The 15,442-nt window shown below is 46.9% G+C and overlaps 1 protein-coding gene across 4 annotated transcripts in view; it reads right to left on the bottom strand.

The window, feature by feature from the left end:
- Nucleotides 1-3,188: 3,188 nt before the first annotated feature.
- The window catches only part of mtss1 (MTSS I-BAR domain containing 1), a 46,363-nt gene continuing 34,109 nt past the window's right edge, over nucleotides 3,189-15,442 (bottom strand). The window contains exons 7-15 of one of the 4 annotated variants that reach the window (XM_070958889.1): nucleotides 12,406-12,563; nucleotides 12,213-12,320; nucleotides 11,938-12,035; nucleotides 11,577-11,655; nucleotides 10,737-10,913; nucleotides 9,215-9,346; nucleotides 8,528-8,678; nucleotides 8,031-8,057; nucleotides 3,189-7,047 (exon numbers count right to left, since the gene is read on the bottom strand). In XM_070958889.1, the coding sequence (XP_070814990.1) occupies nucleotides 5,960-7,047; nucleotides 8,031-8,057; nucleotides 8,528-8,678; nucleotides 9,215-9,346; nucleotides 10,737-10,913; nucleotides 11,577-11,655; nucleotides 11,938-12,035; nucleotides 12,213-12,320; nucleotides 12,406-12,563 (2,018 nt within the window). In that variant the 3' untranslated portion in view covers nucleotides 3,189-5,959. The remainder of the gene's footprint in view (nucleotides 7,048-8,030; nucleotides 8,058-8,527; nucleotides 8,679-9,214; nucleotides 9,347-10,736; nucleotides 10,914-11,576; nucleotides 11,656-11,937; nucleotides 12,036-12,212; nucleotides 12,321-12,405; nucleotides 12,564-15,442) is intronic. The other 3 variants (XM_070958891.1, XM_070958890.1, XM_070958892.1) reach the window with 3 other exon arrangements.

The raw sequence follows: 15,442 nt of genomic DNA, 5'->3' as shown, positions 1-15,442 counted from the left end.
TTCAACTTTGGCCTTAATCCTGAGAAACATGTGACACAGTACAGTGGTCCTATTTATGTTTCCCACTTTAACCCCAAGGCTTACTGATTCTTCTTCTTCATTAGTAGTTGTAGCAGTAGTGTGTTTCCACCAAGTTTTGACTCCTTCCTTAAAGATGAAGAAGAAAAGTGAGGTGGAGGAAGATGAAGAGGAAAGAAGAAGAAAAAGAAGAGGAGGAAAGAAGAGGGAGGAGGAAGAGGAAGAAGACAAACTTTGTTGGTCGTCTTTGTGTGGAGGCTCAGCTGATCTGTCTCAGGGCTCAGGATGTGGGTCATGTTTCAGTCCTCATCCAGTCATAAAGAGCAGCTGCTGCCTCTCATCGAGCTCTTTGCTCCCGCTGTGATCTGAGTACTCAGCCTGAAATTTGACTTTTAAGTGAAAATGGAGCACGTAGCATCCACACGAGGCCTGTTTGGGAAATGATACGATGAGAGAAAAATGAAAAGCATGAGCAGGATAAGACCCAGTTAACGCTCAGTGAATGGACTCCAGGCAGGTGCTGGTTTTCTTCCATTAAAGGTCATCTGAATGTCATTAGCAGCTCCTGTTTGGATGTAGCCAAGAAGTCTTAAAAAGTGATGATTGTCACGCAGATTCTTTTCTTCTTCTATGACTTCTAAGTGATTTATGGACGTTTATTCACAGTGGAGCTCACAGGTAATGTCTCAGGAAATGAAAGTCCCACTGATGATCGATGAGTGTTTCATGTCCGTGTGTGAACATTTAACTGAGTTACAGCTTTGAGAACTGTTCGATTTTTGACTCAGATTCACCTCAGGGAGTATCTGTGCCTCCACGCCTCACTTTCAGCCCTCCCAGGCCGCCCCGAGGAAGCTTTTGGCTGCAGACCTGGTCTTGTTTTTCCCCGGCGAGCTGGAATGAAGAGTTAAATTATGGAGGAGCAGAGAATATTTCATCCCCCACCTTCCCCTGCAGTGCAGCTCCCCGAATGGAGCTTTTCACACATCTTAGATAAAAGGCAATAACAGAAATGTGGATTATGAAATGAGGCCTTCTGCTGACGCACCTGAGACCAGAGAAGCCGTTTCTATCAGCGCCACGACGAGGGTCAACAAGTTTGTCTCCCTGTGTGTGATTTAACGTCTCCTGGCAGCAGCGAGTGTTTCTCACTTGGGAAATAACTCATAGGAGATCCTGAAGTGACAACAAGATAACAGAGGGAGCAAATCATAACGTACACGCACACACACACACACACACACACACACACACACACACACACACACACCCCTGCAGGGTTTGATTTGTGTGCGTCTGTGTGTGTTTGCGCTCCGCCCTGGCCTAAATTAGGATGATGGGTAATCACTGAGGATGTTAAACCACAGAGTGTGAGTCAGAGGAGCTGATGGTTTATCAGCTCTGCTGCTCTGAAACTGATCTGAGGACGAGACATTTCTGTCCTGTTGGACAGTGAATGCCGTGGATGGACATTTGACCTGTCACGTCAGCTATGACAGCTCTGACCTGAAGTGGTAGAACGAGCAAACTCAGAGCGACGCCAACGAGTGCTGAAGGACGTAATCGCCTGCGCCAGGAGCTTCATGAAATGGGTTTTCAGGGCAGAGCAGCTGCACCACAATGCAGAACGCCAAAGGTCGACTGGAGCGGTGTAAAGCACGCTGCAGCTGGACTCTGGAGCCCCCCTGAACACCTCTGGCAGTAACTACAACGCAGACTGTGAGCCAGGACTTCTGGTCCAACATCAGTGCCAGACCTCACAAATGCTCTTTTGGCTGAATGGACACAGATTCCCTCAGACACACTCCACAATCATGTGGAAAGCCTTCACAGGAGAGTGGCAGCTGGTATAACCATAACAGGAGGTCCAGGTCCACATTAATGGCCACGGTTTTACAATGGGATGTCCAACAAGCTCCTGTGGGTGTGATGGTCAGGTGTCCACTGACTTTTGGCCATGTAGTGTATGTTTGTCTAATCTTGAAGCAAACAATGTATGAGCCTCATAATGAGTTTACTCATTGTTCAGCTGTTTGGCCACAACTTGTGATCCACTCAGCTCTCATGACAGACAGTCAGTGACTAGCTGGTGAACACAGTGGAGCATTTAGAGACAGACATTCCCCTCAGGAGACCAGAAACAGCTCAAAGAGAGGGAATGTGGCCGCACTCCAGATGAGTCATCACGTTGCTCTGTAACTGTTGGATGTGTAAATACACTAAATCAACTGAAAACATGATGACCTTCATGTTCACGTGTTTGTTTCTGTTGCCCCCAAGTGGCCAAAAAATCCCTTATTTCAGGTTTATGAAGAACAAACTTAACTGCAGTAATTTTAACTGTGTGTCAACCTTTCTGCTTTTTTTTTTTTTTTTCAGGCAGCGTTCACTGCAGAGCTGCACGTCACAACTCGGTCTGGTATGTATGAAGCCACATTTGACTTCTTCACTTCGTGGAAAAAAATGAGCAGGTCAGGTCCTTCTTTAAGAGCCATCATAGTGTGAGTGACAGTGGAGCTAATTAAAATATTCTGTCATCATATCTTGTCATCTGTTTGTCTTAAGGTTAAATTAATACAGTTAGGATCATGAATTGATTGTAATGATTGTCACTAATGAAAATGATTGCTAATCACAGCGCTCACTGTTTTTATTCATCGCTGTGTCTGAACATCCTCTGAACTGAGTGAGTCCATCGTCCAGCTCCTAACCTGGACGTGACCAGCAGAGGGCAGCAGACCTACAGAGAGGTTGAAATAAATGACACACATCTTCTGGGAGAGCGGAAACAATACGTCTATTGATCGATTAGTCAAACCACCGAAAACCAATCTGATTGTCTTTCAATCTTAATTTTTCAAGTAAAATGCTAAATTTTCTTTATCTTATGATAAACTGAACATATTTTGGGTTTTGGACTGTTGGTTAAAAAAACGGTTTGCAGATATTGTGACACTTATTTAAGCTCAAGATTAATTGATTAATACAAAATAATCCTTAGTTTTAACCCAAACATTTAAGATTAAACATTCTAGCAGCAGTTTGTGACTGTTGTAATTCTGCTGATGTGATTCTTTACCAACTTTTAAATGTAAAGAAAAATGAATCCCAGTAAACACGAAATATGAACTGAAATACAGGACCAAAAAATAAAAAAAGAACCACCAGAATCGATGAATCAGTTATTATTATTATTGATCCCACAGCGAACATCAAAAGGTGAAAGACAAAACATTTCTACATTCTGCTGGTTCAAGTCGTCCATTTGTCTGTTTAGTCCTCCGTCCGCTTCTCGACAGTCAGACGTCCAATCAGGCTTCAGATCCTCAAACATCAGGAAGTTCACTGGGTCTCCTCCTTTAAAGCTTTTCTACAAAAATAACGACGAGTGACAGCCGCCGGCGCCGTTGGATCTGATCACATTGTCTGATTGATAAATCAACAAAAATACAATCAGGATATGTTTACATACATTTTATATATAGATTTAGATCTCTCCCAGGAACAGAAGCACGAATATATACACAAACAACTGCTGCGGGGCCAATCAACCAAGTGAATATCAGACACAATCCCTAAACACACCGAAAGGTTCCTCTGAGAACGGATCGACACTGGACTGCATTTCCCAGCATGCAGCTGGTCTCTGCGGGGCGGCTTCCAGGCAGGGCCGTAGAAATACTGAGGTCCTGAGCACGAGTTCACACCGGAGAAGTGTTTGATGAGCCACCAACCAAACTCTGTTCACTTTTGTGAGTATTTAAAAGAGAAAAACTAAATTTTCCTACATTAGAGTCTTTCCTATCCTTTGAAAAGTATTTGGATACTTTAGTGTTGGTTATTTGGTCTACAAATTTACCAGAAACACCTTTAAAAACAGCGTCTGAAATGTGTTCAGAATGTTAAGTGTAGAGCTGAGACAATCAGTCCATCGACATGAAGTTTCTTTCTATAACCTTTTAATCATTTAAGACGTTTGTGCAGCTCCTGGTTTAGCTTTTCAAATGTTTGTTAGCTTCTTTGGACAAAACAAGACATTTCTGATACTTTATAGACCAAATGTTAAATTAAATGATAGTAAAAACAAACATTTGTCGCAGCTCTTAAGTCCCCTAATTCCCCGAAGCTTTACCCGAGGACATGAGCTCAGTCCTCAGAGGAAGCTACGGCCCTGCGTCCCGGCACGCGGACAGCTCGCCGTATGAAGCCGACACTCGACGGGCAACTTTTAGAGGCAACGCATCATTCATCAAATCTGAGTCCATTCACGTCATCATTCAGTCTGACGTCATGTTCACAGTTGAGAAAGGGGGATTATTTTAGCCACAATCATAGAAGAAATACGCTGATTTAAGACTCACTTCGTTAACTAACACCGAGCATTAAAGCTGCTTTGATCAAATCCACGCTTGTTTCTATTTTTCTGGCCACGTGTCTGAGATGTCAGAGATGAACTACAGGTAAACAAAACAAACCTAAATATTTTACCAGCTTGGAACAGGATCCAAAATAGAACCAGCTACTGGAGCCCAACCAAACTTAAACAACCACAAATACAGTTTCATTTAAAAGCTGAACGCAAACACAAGTCCTCACAGTCCTGCGCTCTGATTGGCTGCAAGCAGCTCATTCAAAACAAATCCGCCAAGTTGTCCAGTTCAGATGCTGCTAGCTGAATGTAAACACGGCAACAAAACCAAGAAACCAACAGAAAGTTCTTTTCATGTGACGGTCCCAGATTTCTGTCTTTGGAGGGTAAATCGGAGACGGTGAGCAGAGGTTTGGAGTTTCATGGTTCAGATTTAAACACCGCCATGTTGGAGGAGCGACAAAGGAAAGCGCCGTATCAAAATGATGATATTCATGTTAAAAAGGCTGATCAAGGCTGTAAATATTAAATGATGTCAAATCACAAAAGATTTATTTTCTGAGGCAGCTGAGGGTTTAATGTCCAACATGGCGGCGTTTGCCCTTTAACTGCTAACAACCACCTTCAAACCATCCCACCTGTCGGCCGCCATAAACAACGACGCCTCTAATAGTTGCATCAGCTTCGTCTTATTCCTCAAACTAACCAGCGAGTTATTTACAGTAAGCCAGACGTCTGCACACAGTAACGTTTTTCATCCTCTCCCACAAACGGTCAGCCGTCAGTGACGCCGTTTGGAAACTTTGGAAACGTATGACTCAGCTTCACTTCAGATGTCTGTGCGGGTCAAACAAAGTGAGTGACCTTTAACGACGCACCGTGAAAGAAAACATCCAACCTGTCCAGGTGCTCCCAAAGCTTTTTTTTTTGTTCAAACATATTTACAGTCTACAGACCCGGGCGGCCATCTATTCAGAGTCATGAGCGTCTGGTTCGGTGTTTGACAACCTGGAACAAACCAACACTCAATGCTCAGATGCACTGACCCACAGCCAGCCAGTTAAAAGCTCCACTCACATCATGGTTCGACCATATGATGCAGTGCAGCAACTGGACTAATCACTAAACCCCACCCTTCTGGGATCTAGGCTAAAGGCAAATCAAACACACTGAGGACTGAAGAGGATCTGAGACACTAAAAGCTTCCTGTGCGGCCAATTACCAAGCCCCACAAGGATCACCTGACCAGGAAGTGAGGACTAACTAAAACAATGAACAGTTCAATGGGTAAGACTCACACAAACACTTTATGCAAACATGTACCAAAAAAAAAAGGCAAAAGATGGCCGCTGCAGCAACAAGAAATGACAAAAAGAGCTCAAAAATGTTTAAAACTAACAAATCTAAACAGCCTAAATGGAAGCAGAGTTTTAGAAAATAAGACAAGTGTCGAGTTCCAGCAAATCGTCAGTCCACACTCTGCGTCTAACAGGAAGTCTACGCGTTTGATTTTTCTGTGTGGTCTGAGCTGAACCCATCAGGCTGAACAGAACCTGCAGGGAAGTAAAACAATCATTTGTGATTGGTTGGAGGGGGCAGGAGAGGGGCGGAGCGATCGTTGGTGAGGGTTCTTTTGAGCTTTACTCCTTTGATCTGGGAGAGCATGTCTGCTCCTTCCCTGTGGGCTGGCTGCTCCGGGTTCTGGTCCTGGCTGGAGGGTGGAGGAGGCTGGGGCTGGTAGTGAACGCTGTGGCCCACGCCAGAGGGCTCTCCCTGGGGTGCAGAGGCCTGGACCTGGGCCTGCTGCTGCTGGAACAGCTTCTGTTTCTGCTGCTGGTCTGGATGTTGATGTTGCACTTGCTGCGGTTGCTGAAACTGTTGCTGTTGATGCTGAAATTGTTGCTGCGGTTGCTGAAACTGTTGCTGTTGATGCTGAAATTGTTGCTGCGGTTGCTGAAACTGTTGATGCTGATGTTGAAAGCGGTGCTGCGGTTGCTGATACTGCGGCTGCTGTAGTTGATTGTGTTGCTGCTGATGATTTAGGTGTTGGTGGATCTGCTGCTGCTGTAGCTGCTGCTGGTAGTGACTCTGCTGTTGCTGTTTGGCACTGCCACCTTCTGGTGGCAGGGAGGGTACAGTGGGTACAGGCACCGGGATGGGCATCTGACCAGGGATCAGCTGGTAGTACGGGGAGGGAGAAGAGGGAGGTAAGGCACTGAGGCTCTGTGTGGAGGTGCAGAGTTTACTGTAACCTAAACCTCCTGCTCCTCCTGCGGAGGGCACTGCAAAAACATTCTCGTCGCTCCCGCCGTTTCCTCCGAGGGCTTTGAGGGGAACCTGCGGGGTGCAGATGGGGATGGGAACTCCCCCGCTGATCGTGCCCCTGCGATACGCCGGCTTGGACGACGGTTTGCGTCTGATGGTTGCCGTGTGGGACGGCAGCTGGTGGACGGACCTGCCAGTCAATTCGGGCTCGGCCAATAGGCTGACGGTGGAGGAGGGGCGTTTGGACTGAGCAAACTTTCTGTACTGTAAACTGAGGTCGGAGTTCCTCGGGATGGTGGAGGACTTGTCGAAGTCAGACTGGTTGTTGCCGTGGGAGAGGTGATGTAAGGAGATGGAGTCGGCGTCTCCGTGGAGAGAGATGGACTCGTAGTCAACTGGAGAGAGAGACAAAGACGATGTTAGCTGCTGCTCCGCATTCAGCCGGACTGCTGTTATTTCTTATCTCGATGACATTTGATAAAGTGTTTTCGTGTCCACGGACAACAGAGGCAGCAGGAACACGAAATCACATCAGCGACTCGGTCGTGTGTGCATCACCGTGGAAACTCTTATCGCACAGAAACAGGGAACACACAACTCAATTACTGTCAAATCACACGCACACACATCCAGCATAATGTTGTGAGTAATGACGTTAAACAGAGACATCACTTCACGGGAATAACGTGAAACTGTGCTTCATAACGTAAAGCGCACAGACGACACGGTCCAGTTTGTTTGTGTGGACGATAACGATTCAAACAGTGAATTATTGAACATTTCAGGAGAGACTTCATGCATGTCAGCAACCAGTTAGTTTAAGTCCCAAACAATTCACAGGTCGGAAAAAATAATGATCAGTAACAATTCTGACAACATGCAGACGTGTCAAATATGCTGCTTTTCTGTTTCATTTCACCAAATGTATCTGGGTTTTAAAGTGAAATAAGCAAATTGAAGATGTCACCATGAACTTGGAGAACTTGCGATGGCCACCATTTTTGGTGACTAAGAATTGTTTGAAAATAAGTCAAATGAATCACTGTTGTGATCAATGGTTGCAACCCGAGTTAGTTTAATCTCAGGTCTGAGTCTGAACTCTTAACTTTGTCTGAAGTCCTTCAGTTTAGACCTCACAGGTCTACAAAAGAAGGCGACATTTAAATGACTTGTAAAATGTCTAAAGGTGAAACAATCAGGACGTCCAAGGCTGCTACTTTAGTCCTTTACGACTTTAATGACGGCATGCAGCAGAACCCGACATTAGCTGGCAGGTAAGCAAGCGAGAAGGCAGGCAGGCAGGCAGGCAGGCAGGCAGGCAGGCAGACAGACAGACAGACAGACAGACAGACAGACAGACAGGTAGTCAGAGACCTACCATAGAGGGGAGGGTCTCTCTTTACAGCTGGAAGAGAAGGAAGGAAGTTTAGCCAAGAAACACAAAACTACTGAAAGACCACAACAGAGAACCAGAGAGGAGGTGGTACACCAGTAAGAGAGAGAGACAGCAGAGACCAGGTGATAACAGAAGACAGACAGGTCAAAAACACGGCAGAAGACAGCCGAGATTCAGTCATACGGATGGACACTAACAGAGTTAAAGCTGCCTGTGTGTGAGTGTCAGGCTGGTGTGTGTGGGTGAAGCTGCCTCATCAGTTTCTATGTGAATCACAGCTGCTTCATCAGATGCTTCATCAGGAGCTTGTTCACATTTTTTATTTCTGAAAGCTGCAGGAAACTAAACATCTTCCAGATGACTGAAGACAAAAACTTGAAAATCAATTTGTAAAAACAGAATGAGCCTTAATTAGTCAAAAGTGTGTTTTTGGTTCTTTAAGCGTCTCTACTTCAGTGTGTGTGTGTGTGTGTACTCACTGTGTGTGTGGATGGTGTCCTCAGAGCAGGACGGGGTGGTGGTCTGCGTGCTGTAGCCGCTGGAGCAGTGCAGAGAATCCCTGCTGCTCCTCGGGGCGTCCGAATTCAACGCACCCAACGTCAAGGCCAGCTGATCCCGGGCCGAGCATGACTGAGAGGGAGAGGACGAGGGGAGGTCAGAGAGTTTGATTTCAACAAGAAAGATTCTTCCAGAAAGAAACAGAGAGGGGAGAGGAGGTGAAAGAGGAAGAGGAAGAGGAGATGAGACAAGGAAAGACGGAGAGCAGGAGGGGAACCGAGAGGAAAGGAGACAAGGCATGGATAAGAAAGAAAAGGGGAAGAAACAAGGGGAGAGGAAAGGAGGAGAGGAAGTGTCCTTCTGTGGTCCTCTGCTGCCCTCCAGTGGCTTAAGTGATAACGCCACTTCTGTGTGTGTGTGTGTGTGTGTGTGTGTGTGTGTGTGTGTGTGTGTGTGTGTGTGTGTGTGTGTGTGTGTGTGTGTCTCCATGTATTACTCATGTTGTGGGGACAAAATGCAGGTCCCCACAAGGTAAATCATTAAATTTTAGGGTGAAACCTGGGGTTAAGGTAAGGCTTAAGATTAAGGTAGTGATTTTGGTCATGGTTAGGAAATGTCTCTAGGAAATGAATGTAAGTGTGTGTAATGTGTGTGTGTGTGTTTTTTACCTTCCCGGAGGCGGACATGGCTCGAGCTCTCTCTCCATGGTGTGAGTAGGCGTTGTGCGGGGGGGCCAGCATGCCGTTCTCTGCCCCTCCGCTCCCCCCAGCAGCGAGCTGATTGGTGGAGCCCACGGCGTCCTGACGGAAACACACAGTGTCAACGATGAGACGCAGAGCAACAGAATATAAAGCCAGTGAGCCACCAGAGAAGTCCACTTCATCAGCATCGCATCGAGTGTGACAGCAGGTTAGGAAGGTTAATCCTCCTCGAAGAGGAGCAAAACAGCATTTTACAAGTGACAAACTGGACTTCTACGCTGGCTGCTGGTCTGCGAACATCAACACGACATGTTAGCACTTCAACTCGTTCTCTGTGGTGTTTCAAAATAAAGGTTTTCAGTTTCTCTTCAGGATCCAAAGTGAAATTTGAAAACAGCGTAAAGGCTTTTAAAGAAGCTGCGGCTGCTTTCTGCTGTTCCTGCTGTCAACAAATCCCACGGAAAGACCAAAACCAGCTACGTATGAGTCGGCCTGTCCACACCTGATGTCTCTCCTCTGAGCCCGCTGCCTCCTACTGGAGACATTCATGTTAGGAGCTCATAAATACGTTAATTCGGTTCAGAAAAGGCTCATTGCTTTTAGTAAACTCTACTCAAACTGGAGGAAATGAGTGTGTTTGAACAGTGGAGCTCAGAGGAGGACACACACACAGTGCTCGTTAGTACATCGATTCACTGTTGGTTTTGTGGTCTTCGTGGGATTTGTTGGCAACAGACAAATACAGAATATCACCAGACTTATGTGATGGAAAGAAAACACAGTAACCACGGACAAAACACCACTGACAGCAATATTAACACCTGTGTCAGGTAACAGGAGAGAGATGTGTGACAAGTATCTAAGAGTGGGACGGGAGGTCTGAGAGGTCTGCAGGGCGGGGGGTCTGATACTGCAGTCTGACTGCCACCTTCAGGCTGTGTGCTGCTGTTTCAACGCCCAGAAAGCGTCTCCAATGTGAGGATTCGCTGCTTTTCTCTCTAAGCTCATAGCTTGAAGTAAGACAGTAATCACTCATTGGTTAAAGTGTGACTCAGACAAACACAATGCACCAGAAGAGTCAGACACAAAACAACAGATTCATATCACAGATACAAATAAATGTTAAGAGGACACTGACAAGGCAGAAAATACACTACAAACACACAACGGTCAAGCAAACAGTTACACCAAACCCGCACATGTGAACACGTGTGAAACAGGATCGAGAGTCTGACACGACACAAGTGAAATCCAGATTTTATGGGATGAAACCGGAGCTGGATTAGAGATAAATGAGGGCTGGGGCGGGCGAGACACAGCAGGTGGAATCAAAGGCGATGGGAGTCAGCGCTAAGCATGGGCTGATGGGAAACACGAGGAATGAAACAGCGAGACATAAAGTGATGGAGTCAGATTCAAACGATGGAGGACAGACGTAGGACACAGACGGAGCTCGGGCTGGGAGGAGGTAGTAGTTGTTTTTTCTCACGGTGGTCATATCTCTGCGGCTAACGCGGCGGCTTGGCGCAGGGTGGTGGACGTGGCCGGCAGCGTAACCGTAGCGACCACGGCTGCCGTGACGACCGAGGCGAGAGGGGGAGTTCCCTTCGCTGAGGGACCGCCCGGTTTCATCACGGCCAATCAGCAGATAGGGGGAGGAGCAGCGCTACACACAGGAGAGGGTTAGAGCGGCGTCTGTAGTCTTTGTCACGGAGAAAAGCTTTTATTTTGAAGAGCCTCAAAGCTAACAGTGTTGGGGTGTGAGCAGCTGGCGGGGGGGCAGAGTGTGTGTGTGGCTGAAATGTACCTTTAAGATATCAAACACGTTCAAACCCAGCGTTTCAGTGGAGTTTAAGCGCTGAGGTCTCTGATCTGCAGCACGTGGCCAAAAGTATGCGGACACCGGAGTATTTGACCCATGTGTGACACTAGAACATGTGACTGAGAAACAGTGAACAGCCTCCACCCTTCTGGTTTCACAATGGGAAACTGGGGAAGATCTTCACCAAGAAATTCAAAGCACCATTGTCCCAAATATTACTGAGAGCTGTAGCTTTAAGATTTCTGTTAACGGGAGCCACAAACACCAGACCAGGAAGAACTGCCCTCTGAAGTGTGTTCTGTCCACATACTTTTGGCCATATACTGTATATCAAATGTAAGCTTATTACTAACAACCAAGGAGCATTATATTAAAAATATAAAGATTTATTATCAGGAAGGTTAAAGGTCATCTAATGAATTCAACTATTTTTCAGGACAAAATGATTCTAATTCTGTGTGTGTGTGTGTGAGAGAGAGAGAGAGAGAGAGAGAGAGAGAGATTTACCTGGATGTGTACTCCATCCACAGCACAGCTGATGGAGTCCAGGGAGGGAACGTGTCTCACAGATCCAGACTGGTAGTTACTACGAAAACACACAAACACACCTCAGCTGTAATCTGGAAAGAGAACCACGACTGAGGTATAAACGTGACGGAAAGTACTCTCCCAGTATTTCTTCAGTCTCCTGTGAATCACACTGACCTGTGTGTAACGCGCGATATTAATAAAGTTTGATTGAACAGTGTGGGCGTTTATCAGGATGACAGAGCAGCAAAAGCAGAAGAAAGCAGCAGAACAAACTAATATGATCAGAAGTACACCAGTAACAGGTGTGTGTGTGTGTGTGTGTGTGTGTGTGTGTTACCTGCTGACGCTGCTCTTCCTGGACAGAGTGCTGCTGGGAGAAGCTGGAGGCGTCTGATAGGTGTAGCTGAAGTCAGAACCTTTCAGGTCCAGAATCACCTGAGGAGCAACAGTAACAGTAAGACGGCTGCAGCGGTTCAGTGTTCCAGATGTTTCTAACATCAGTACATCACCATGACACAGACGATATGTCCTTTAATCTTCATCGTGATTCACAAGTGTTTGGTTTCATTGGCGCTAGAGGAAACGTCAGAGGGAGGAGGAGGAGGAGGGTACCTGCTCGCTGGCTGCTGGGAGTTTATTGGGCTCAGCGGTGAGGTTGGTCAGGTCTTCCAGAATGGTCTGGAGGTGGGTCACCTCGCCCAGCATGTTGATCTCGTGGTCCTGTACGCACACACACACACACCAGTTCAATGGGCTGCCACAGTCCGCCCTGCTGTATCTGAATCATCACACTCGCAGCACTGACCAGCACAGGCTTCAGCATGCCGACGAAGCTGCAGTACCGCGCCCTCTCTTCTATCAGCGCCCTGCACACGGCGCGCTTCTCCGTCTCCTCCAGGACGGCGTAACGCACATTGACGTCCTGCAGAGCGCTGTCCAGCTGGCCCCGAGCCTCGTCCTTCCCTGCAGACACACACACAGGAGGAACCGATGAAGATCCAGGTATGATCAGCTGATCCTGTTCAGACAGGTCGTCCAGTCGCTGAGATCTCCATCTTACTCCAAACACACAAAACCTGAATCTCACTTTAGTTTTTTATAGTTGACACAAACGACAGATGGACCCTCTAAAATAAAAAAGATTAACTTTCATTAAAACTCATTAATGGTGAATCTGAACTGTCACGCTGTGATACTTGGATCCTGCCAGCAGGGGGCAGCACAGCGTCAAAAGGCCGATGTAACAGCAGCAAGGGAACAAACACACACTCAGCTGCTTGTGGCACACGTGCTGCCCAACCTCGTCCTCCTCTCTGACCTTCGTCACACTCTTAAAATGAGCCTCAGCTTCAGTTTGTGGATTCTGTCTGATGATCACGTCACGATCCTTCATCATTTCACGCCGGTGAAGCACAAACTGTGATGCTGTAGAGAGGGAGTGATTCATTACATTGTTTACTGGACTCCACAGCCAGCAGATCCAGACCAGCCTCAAACCAGCACACGAAAAACCCCAAAACCTCCATCATGACAACTCCAGTCTTTCTTAGACAGAAACTGCTTTGACACCAACCCGAGGACGGCTTAGGAGCCGCCTGACTCGACAATTTTGTGGCTCTTTCATCGCATAATTTCACACAACCCTCATCAGGCCAGCGAGATGTTCAGCCGGCACGTTTTCAGTGTTTGGACCAAAAACTCGTCATCGCTCGAGCTGCAGCAGTTAGTGGCTGAACGAGCTGATCTGAAGGAAATAACTGCTAAATATTCATGTCGGCAACGTAAACGCATCATCAGTTAATCTGCATCAACTCATCAGATTACAAGCTGAACAGTTAGAAAAACAACACGAAATACTGAGCTTTCAGTAACGTCCGACTCTGACAGGAACGGTGTTTTGGAGACCCTGACAGCGCTGAGCTGTGACTGTGTTGATGTGGCCTCAGCCCTGCAGACCACCCAGCTGTGGAAACACCCCCTCCATGTAAAAATAAGTCCAGACACGGAGGAGGGAGGCAGAGTCAGAGGCTGCAGCCTCCATCGCGGCTTCGTTCACTACTTTCATCACGTACTTCACTGCGGTTTTATTCTACTTTATGCTTCCGCTTTGTGACATCTCAAGAGAAAATGCTGTCTTTTACTCCTTCACCTATGACCAATGTTTTGCATGCAAAGAATAAACTAACAAAAGCTCATCTTCTCCACCAAGTACAAGTATTTGTACATTGCAGTATGCTTCCTCCTCTGTTTCCCGCTGACACCTGAACGCAGCACGTCCGTTCGGCTTGAAAAATCAGACCTAAAATCTCCGTCACTGATCTCTGAGCTTATCTGTCCACCTCACTTCATTGAACTGGCCTTTGTCGAACGTTGAGATATTTTTCCAGCAAACACAGTAAAAACAGAACCTCTTTCTAACTGTGAGAGGGAAGGAGGCAGAAAAACAGAGAGGTGGACAGTAAATCCTGTGGAAAACACTGAGGCGGCGTGCACACTGTGGACTCTGTGTCTCAGAGCTCAACCCAAACACGGCCTGTTCGCTCAGGTGTGCGTGGGAGCGCCGACGGGACAGACGCTCGTTTCCACGCTGAGAACAGAGGCTCAGTGTCGGCGTGCTGTTTGTCTTCCTGACGTCTGGCCTCTGAAAACACACACGGCTGCGTGTCGTCGCGCTGCGTCTCTGCCTCGACCGCTCGAGCACCAAAGAGCCGAGTCGACTGTCGAAGGTGAAACACAGTTCAGACGAGCTGATTCTCACCAGCCTGTAACAACAACTGGTGTTTGTGTCCAATCCGTTAATTATCGGTCTGACTGAAAACGAAAGGCTTCATGCAGCCAAAGTCTGAGAAACTTAATCCTAATTTAATTCTATTAAAGACAAACACACGTAATCAGCTGAGTCACTGTGAGAGGGAGTTCTTCCATCGCCGTGGAGGCGAGCTGTCAATCAGCTGAGAGAAGAAAAGGCCTGATCATATTCTGCTTTTCTTCATGTCAACAAATCCCCCAAAAAGACCACAGGGACAGTTTGTCTGTGTGTCCAGAGCTGGACGGATCGTCCTCTGTTCGCTCCGCTGTCCTCCAAAAACTATTAAGAACACATGAAGGAGCCTCACTGCTGCTGAGTGACATGTTCCTTCATGACCACGAGCACACACACATTACTGTCACTCAATCACACACACACACACACACACACACACCGTCCGGCTGCCAGAAACACTCATCAGAGGACCAGACGTGTGTTAATCCGCCGCTGAAAGTAGTCCCATACTTCACAAGTATATACCATACTTCAGTTGTTTACTGATGTGAAAGTCAGATTATTTCTTTAGAAAAACTCAAAGCATGTGGACTCACGAAGTGTGAAAGCAACAGTTCCAACCCCTCCGTACTTCAGAGCCTCATTACTTCCACTTTCTTCAGCCGCGAACCGGTCACTCAGCATTCCTCGCTCGCACAGGTACAGCTCGCCTCGGGCTGGCTTAAACGAGGAATCACCAGCAGCGATGACAAGCCGCAGAGACGGATTATCCCCAGAGATTATGAGGGAGTTTGTGGGTTTTTCTGTCTGAACTACGTACAGATGCTTTTTATGATGACTGCTCTTTTGTGCAGCGTCTGAGGGAATCGAACCCGCGGCCGGTTTGTCTGCACCAAGAACTTCACTCACTGAACAGCCAATCATGTTCCAGCTTTGTAAAACTCTGACATCAAAGAGGCACAAACAGGTCTAAGTTAAAAGGCCGATTCACACAGGACCAGTATAACCAGAGGCCCTCATGTGATTCAGAACACCACACGCACGCACACATATTCACACACACACACATATTCACACA

Source organism: Chaetodon trifascialis, chromosome 3 (assembly GCF_039877785.1).
Source record: "Chaetodon trifascialis isolate fChaTrf1 chromosome 3, fChaTrf1.hap1, whole genome shotgun sequence".
Classification (NCBI taxonomy): domain Eukaryota; kingdom Metazoa; phylum Chordata; class Actinopteri; order Chaetodontiformes; family Chaetodontidae; genus Chaetodon; species Chaetodon trifascialis.
Note: the sequence above shows the minus strand (reverse complement) of the source record. Positions and strands in the feature narration are given on the sequence as shown.